The following is an 8036-nucleotide window of genomic DNA, read 5'->3' as shown; positions in this document are numbered from 1 at the left end:
ATTCTACCAAGAATTTTACCTTGGTAGACAATTTTCAGCAAATTTCAATAAGTGGTCTTACAAAAAGGAAGCAATGGGTTGCAAAAAGTTATTACCATTTGTCTTAATTATCCATTTCCTTTTATTTTCAGGCCTTGAAATCTATTTTCAATGGGTGAACACTTATTAGAAATTCTGGGTATAACATCATGCCGCTTTCAAGACAGTGAAAGATGAAACTATATTATGGTTTCAGTAAATTTAAGACTTTAATTAAACATTGGGACTGGGATTCCCTTCTAATTCTTTAGCAAAACTTTGGTGCTCTTCCAGGCTCCAAAATTCTTTTAGAAGAAACTGTGGATTAATTTTAATTACCAAAGGCTACATCTTGGTAGGGGAACATAGCATTAATTCAACCTATCTTTCCTGAACTCTGCATTAATAAGATAGCAAAGGAGAAAGATAAGGAAAATAAGGTAAATGGGAATGGTTTCTGTAAATATTACTGAATGTTATAACTGTCCCACTTGATGGAGAAAACAAATTCACGATCAGAGTAGAAATGTATCTCTGTAGCAACTAATAGCTACACGGTAAAAAGAAAATATCCAATTTTTGCAACAGTTTATCATGGACTGCAGTGGCTCCCAAGCAGTACTGTAACGTTGTAATACCCCGTTCCTCCTGCGATTATCCACTTTATTATTTGAAGGATGTCTTTGGGCATAAACGCGAGCACTAATAACAGCAGCGATCGATAAGGATCAGCTCAGTAACTGACTCCGATTGAACGGATCACAATGAAAGGGTTAGCGGGATGACTTTCTGAATCAGTTTCGATTGTAGTCACGGGATATCAAAGGTTGACCTGGAAGCAAAACCGAAATGCATCCAAAAATAAATGTTAGCCGACGCCACCCGCACTGTCGCAGCAGAAGGCAGCCCTCTGGAGCCGCTTCCCCCCGAGGGCTGCCATGGCCGCAATCTCAGTCTTGACTTGCCCTCCACGTGGCTCCACATCCTCGGCTTCCTCCCATTCAAAGGCATCGTAGCGGGAAGAGTGGGAGGAAGGCCTCTGGGGGAGCAGGAGGGATCGAAGGCAAACGCAGCCGTCCGGCACAGACCGCCTCTCTTCGTCGGGCCCGCCAATGGCGCCCAGCGGGCGGAGCTTCCCGAGCCGGCCATTTAGCTCCCCAGCAGAAGCAGCCCTTCCTTTTCGGTGTCTGGCGCCGCGGCCGCAACAACAGAGCGCCCCGTTTCCCAGCCCCACCCTTCAGTACCACCCGGCAACTCCGATCTACCACTGCAGCCATGGCAGACCAAGCCATCTCCTTCGCCAAGGACTTCCTGGCGGGCGGCGTGGCGGCGGCCATCAGCAAAACGGCCGTGGCTCCCATTGAGCGGGTCAAGCTCTTGCTTCAGGTCAGGCCCGCCGAGCGCGTGGCGAGGGGAGGGTGATCCGGGAGGGAGGAATCGCCGTCCCTCCACGACCCTCGGCTATTGAGGTGGGGGGAGACGGAGCGGCTCTACTGTAGGGACAACGGAGGCACCGCTCGCTGCGCGTGGCTCCCGCTCTAGACGCTGTCAAACCGGCTCCCTCTTGGAGACTTTGAATCGCGTGACCGGAGGAGGTAGCCGGGACGGGTGGGAAGTGGGTAGCGGGATCCTGGCGGGGAGGGCGTCGGCTCTCAATCGCATCCGCCCCCCTGCTCGGTTTCCCGCTGGGACTCCTTTGAGTCGGAAGAAAGGGCGGGAACAAGAGAGAGAGGTTGAACGAAGGAAAGAAGTGGGAAGCGGCCGCCATTTTTCTTCCGGCGACGTGTCTTTGATTGACAGGGCGGCGGACGCATTAGGTCCCTAGTAGACGGGGGGAGATGATGCGGAGCAGCTTTCACCTCTTCCCGCTTATATCTCGCGTGACTTGGCAGAAGCGCAAGGTCGCGAGAGGGGTGACGTTTCTAATGCGGCGGTTGGATTAGCCCCGCCCCTTCGCTACCTAGACGCTGGTTTCATTGTCTGCTGGCCTCCGCCTTGTATTTTTAAATGCTGTTGCTTCCCGGTTAGGAGAGCAGAGGATGTATCTGAGTTACTACTATCTCCTTTTGCAGGCCTTTTTTTTCCTTATTTACCAAACCCCACACATCGTTCCATGCAGTTTATCACTTACTCTGAATGTATTAATTCAATTTATATGGCTGCATGTTCACCAGGCTAATATGAACTGCTTCCAAGGCATAAAAACGTCAAATACGAATAAAAAAGGATAAAATAATAATAAAATCTGAGTTTTTTTGCAACCTGCATTAATAGAAGAGTCATATATTCCTAGACTCTGTAGGTTTTGAAATCAGGTAAATTTATTTAGATAGCTTTTTAAAACTCATACGGGAGGAATGTGTAGAGAAATTTTTAGGTTGTTTTGTAGTTTGAGTTTTTGTATGCAAAAACTGGCCAGATATGTTTATACCATCTCTAAGGTGTTTGGAAAAAGGCTGTCCTGAAATCTTGGAAAACACTGTCAGTATCAATAATAATGGACTAGGTAGATCATTGCTTTCAAGGCAGCATATGTGTTACTACAAAGTTACTGTTGCAAAGTTTATGGATACTACGAAGACAATAAAATGTAATAATGATAGTTTTCCCAAACAGCAATACTTCCCTACACTCATATAATGCTCCTACCCTGACTTTTTAGATTCAATATTGTTATTCTTTTCTCATAATACGCACACATAACCACATGTAAAACTTTTTAAGTGACTGTACCCCCTCACTATTGTCTATGATTGTGATAAAGTTTGATTTGATTAAATGTTAAGTGGGAATAACTTTCAGTCTTTGTTCGCAGTTGGCCATTATAGATTTGAGGCAAGCTTGCCTGTTCCCCTTATTTTCCAATGAAGTGTCTTTAAAAATCTTTTGATATAAAGTTCAAATTCTGCACTTTTGTGTTGTGAAAACAATAGATAATCATTTAAGGTAGTATATAGTCCTTTTAGTATTTTTATAATGTGTATACAGATCACACTATCATAAATGTAATTTCATGTTATTAAAATGATGCTTCAGAAAGAAAAGTACATTAATTTAGAGTTATTATAAAACTTTTCTTACAGGTGCAACATGCAAGCAAGCAGATTGCTGTTGATCAACAGTACAAAGGAATCATTGATTGTGTAGTCCGCATTCCCAAAGAGCAAGGAATGTTGTCCTTCTGGCGTGGAAATTTAGCCAATGTTATTAGATACTTCCCAACTCAGGCACTCAACTTTGCCTTCAAGGATAAGTATAAGCAAGTGTTTTTAGGAGGAGTAGACAAACACACACAGTTCTGGAGATATTTTGCTGGTAACCTGGCCTCTGGTGGTGCAGCTGGAGCTACCTCCCTCTGTTTTGTCTATCCTTTGGATTTTGCAAGAACCCGCCTGGCAGCTGATGTTGGAAAAGCTGGTGCTGACAGAGAATTCACAGGTCTGGGAAATTGTCTCATCAAAATCTCCAAATCTGATGGCCTGCGTGGCTTATATCAAGGCTTCAATGTCTCTGTTCAGGGCATAATCATCTATAGAGCTGCTTATTTTGGAATCTATGATACAGCAAAAGGTAAGTAAAATATTCAGGCTGATCTTGACAAATAACCTAGCACAACCTTTTGAAATGTTATTTCTGACTGGTAAAGTTTATAATTGCTGGATTCAAATACTAAAATATGACCAATTTTAAATTTCAGTGGGTGAAAGTATAGGCAGTGAAAGAAAGGGGGAGGGGAGGAGGAAAACCAAGACTGAAAAGGAAAAAAGGGGATTTGTATTGAAAGAAAAAAGTTGAATGATAACAGTCGATTATTTGAATGCTTGCATTTAAAGAAGTACAACTACTTTAGGCAATATTTAATATCTGTTTTATAACATGTATCCACAATTATGCTTAAACAAAGTTACATTTTCATACCTATTTTGTTTGAGACATTCACTATTAATGTGTAGGGTTCTCAGCTTCAACTCAGAGTTGTGAACTATCATATGAAGCAGTACACTGATATCTAATCTCAAAACAATTTTCAAAATTTTAAAGATGGCATCCACTGAAAACTTATTTTGATACTAATTCTGTGACAACCCCCCAAAGACATACAATTCAAAGATAAGACAAATAATAGTTAAAATATTCTGTTGAACTGAAGAAACCTTGGGGCTCTCTGGGTTGTTTGCGGATATTTCATTACTTGACTAGGCAACAATCTATTATTAATGGTTTCGACAATGTTACTGAGTTGAATAATGAAACATCTACAAACAAACAAACAAGTTTAGGGGACACCAAGGACTCCACAGCCACAACATTATTCTATATTTTATTAAGGCTAAAAAATGCCTGGCTAAAGAAAGTCTTGTTATCTTTCCTGAAAGTGGAAAGAATAATACTAAAAATAGTTTTACCATAACCCCCAGCAGTAATTGATGTGGGATGAACACCTGCTTATTAAACGCTCATCCTGTTCTATAGTAATGGTCAAAATTGGGAAACCTTTTGGGAAAAGTGTACATGCATGCGCAGAAGTGGCGTGCACAAGGACGAGCACGCCCAAATCAGTAGTAAGAAAATTGGCAACCCCCCATTGGAGTAGGACCATAAAATTATATATCAATGGAAATAATTTAATCAAGAATGTAATGCAATAACTTTTATAAAAGATTTCAGAGATAAAAGTGGCTTTTTTTCATGGAATTCTAGATTTTAGGCCAAATTCCTGCAGTCTGCACCAAACAGTCCTTGAACTCAACCTCACATTGCATTATGCCATTTCATCTTGTATATGTACCCAGATGATTTTCTTCTGTCACATAGGCACAGTCTGTTAATTCTTCCATCATCACTTGCTGTTGTGCACCATTTCCTACCTTTACCAGTGTGGTTTTGTCATGACTGAGTCTCCTTATACCTCTGCAAAAAAATTGAAGTGCCACCTTTGTTTAAATTTCCACCAATTTTTCTTCTAATTTCTTTATAATTGTAGCCTTGTTCACTTAATAATACTATTTTACATCACTTTCTGGGCGACCAGGCAACTCTTTGAACAATTACTTTAATTTTATTATGTTTTACAAGCTCACTAAATGAAAGAACACAAAAAAACCCAACCAACTTGATAGTGATCACATAACACAAAGGAAAATGTCCTCCTCTCAGCTTCAATACATGACATCAGTAATTGAATCCTACTGTGATCTAATTGGCTCATTGCCAAAAGAAGATGACACCTGATTGGCTCTCTAAACACTCATGCTCATTGGCTACAATCACATGAAGGAAATCTACCTAATATCAACCTAAACAAATTGTGCTTCCTTTTTCTGGTTATTTGGCTATAACTTTTCATAGAATGCAGATAATTGAACAAACTTTGTTACATTACATTCTTGATTAAATTATTTTCCATTGATATGTAATTTTATGGTACTACTCCAAAAAAGTGGTGTAATTAGCCATCAAACCTCAAAAATACACTTTTCCCAAAAGGTCCCCACAATTTTGGCCACTACTATAAATAAAATAATTGATATTATTATTGATTTTTATTTTACATACCTTTGGACACTCTTAAATGATGCTTCCAAATCTTAATGGAAAGCAGTCTATATTTTCATGAGAGTTTTGTTTTATTACAGGTATGTTGCCAGATCCTAGGAACACTCATATTGTGGTAAGCTGGATGATTGCACAATCAGTGACTGCAGTAGCTGGCGTGGTCTCCTATCCCTTTGACACAGTGCGGCGTCGAATGATGATGCAGTCTGGGCGTAAAGCAGGTAAACAGAACTTGCTTATAAACTTTAAGCAGGATGAACCTTTTTTCTCATTGATGTATTATGTGCTCTGTTTAAATATGAAGGCTTGCGACCTCATTCACAGTGAATGATGTTGGTTAAGACTTAAGTATGTATTAAGTCATTCAGTGCTAGCAGCTTGACAGAATCATGTCTTCAGTTGAATTGCACTACAGATGTGCTGCATTCTGGTAAATGGAATTGTACTTCTGGTCTGCTGTTTCCTGTATCCCTTAAATAAGATTTCTCCCCCACAACCACCTTGTTCTGACCCAGCTCCCCAAACTCGACAAACCCTCTGATGTGAACTCAAAAGATTCCTTTATTAGGAAAGTTGGCAGCCCCAGCAAAAAAATTCTCTCGCAATCTAACAAGTCCGGCTGGCCAGAAGATGAATAGTTGTCTGCCACACCTATTCATTTCCGCCCCCTGCCTTTTATCCCCAGTGCTAGGGTGGGGCCTCACTAGTAGCTCTTCCTTCCCCATGATCGGCCCACAGCTTTCCACTGCTCTCTTTGCAGCTGTGTGTCAGACACTGAACCCAGCTGTTCCTCCTCTTCCTCATTAGCCACCTCCAGACCTGGGGGCTATTGACTCCTCATCTAAGGGCTGACGGATAGTCCAGGCTCTGCCTCTGTCTCTGCCACCTTCATTCCCTCTTCCCCCTTGGAGCTCCCAGGTTGCCCTCATACTGACTCTGACTCCCTCGCCACTGCTTCCTGATTTGGTTGCAGGAGGGACTGATGGCTGACAGGCCACATAACTTCTATAATAAATGAATGAAAAGAACTATTTGGTGGATATATTGTTGAAACAAAGAATTCTGGGTAGCTCCTTATTTCTTGTGATCTTGCTATGTTTGTACCTAAGTAATTCAAAAGAATCAATTTATTTTCCCACAGCTGACATTATGTACTCTGGAACAATTGACTGTTGGAAGAAGATTGCAAGAGATGAAGGTGGAAAGGCTTTCTTCAAAGGCGCATTGTCTAATGTTCTTCGAGGCATGGGTGGTGCATTTGTGCTTGTATTGTATGATGAGTTCAAGAAAGTCATTTAAACACAATTTTATTAGAAACGTAAGTTAAATTGACAGATCATGTAGAATAACTTGCCATTATGGACCACTGACTTAAAAAAATTCCTACCCAGTCTTATTTATCGGGGCCAGATCATGTTTAAGTAGGACTAGAAACTGCCTCCAGTGAACTGATGTACATTATACAGGCATCAGAACAGTCAGTCCAGTTCATTGGATTTGTCTTGTATTTGGTGTTGGTTATAGTAGCTACAGTTCAGGGTCCAAGGAAGCTGATCTGCTTTTGTCTGAAGATCAGCTAAAAGTTTCAAGTCCTGTCTTAAAAGGACCATAAAAATCATGTTTTGGAAAATGAAAAATATTCACTTAGCCAATCTTGTTTTTCCACTTGTACTTAAGCACTATTTACTGTTTTTGCACAGCTGAACATCTAGCATTTGTGTTCTCCAATTTGGGGCATTCTGTGAACAATAAACATAATTAACTATGTGTCGAATTTATGACTACTACATCCTGAGTATTTAGGGCCAGCCTCACCATGCAGTAAGATGTGGTTTACTGATCTCGAGTAGCATTTATGCATGTGCATATCCACCTGCACAAAAAAAAAGAACAAGTACAGCAATACATTTCAAAATGCTGTCCCGTGGTATGTGTTGGGGGAGAGTACTGTAGTTGGATTCTTAGACATAATCACTAGATTTAAAGGCTCTTTAAATAAGATATGCTTGTATATGCCTTCAGAAGTTTTCATCATGTTTTATAAAAATGGTAAAATGGTTTGAAATAGGAAGCCATTGTGAATACGGAGAAAACATAGCTTGAAAATAGTAATTCAATGGTTCAGCACTGCATATAGGGATGATAATAATTATAGATCACCTAAGAATAAATAGAAAGTAGAGCTATGAGGAAAATGTCATGTACATGCTTTGTAAAGTAGCATATGTATATGGCATTAGATGAAACAGTTGTATAGTCTTTAATTATTTGAAGAAAGATATCGTACTCCTGTTCCCTCATGGCATTTGTATGCTTTTACACTATACTATTGAAAAACAAGTTGCTATTAGAAGTATTGGTATTGAATATTTAGAGTATTGAATAAAAAATGTAAGTATGACATCAGAGAAAATTAGTAGAATTTTCTACTAATTTAGATTAGTAGTTTTAAAGGAAGAGAA

General features: G+C 40.2%; 1 protein-coding gene across 1 annotated transcript; it reads left to right on the top strand.

The window, feature by feature from the left end:
* The first annotated feature begins 1090 nt into the window (after positions 1-1090).
* LOC106547817 (ADP/ATP translocase 3) lies at positions 1091-7341 on the top strand. Its single transcript, XM_014065079.2, has 4 exons — positions 1091-1404; positions 3102-3588; positions 5655-5795; positions 6716-7341. The coding sequence occupies exons 1-4, from the start codon at positions 1294-1296 to the stop codon at positions 6871-6873; spliced, it is 897 nt and encodes a 298-aa protein (XP_013920554.1). The 5' UTR covers positions 1091-1293; the 3' UTR covers positions 6874-7341.
* The last annotated feature ends 695 nt before the right edge of the window (positions 7342-8036 follow it).

Source organism: Thamnophis sirtalis, unplaced genomic scaffold, assembly GCF_051295495.1.
Source record: "Thamnophis sirtalis isolate CommonGarterSnake01/CBP01778 unplaced genomic scaffold, rThaSir2_p1.2 scaffold_12, whole genome shotgun sequence".
NCBI lineage: Eukaryota > Metazoa > Chordata > Lepidosauria > Squamata > Natricidae > Thamnophis > Thamnophis sirtalis.
This window is presented reverse-complemented; position numbering and strand designations above follow the sequence as displayed.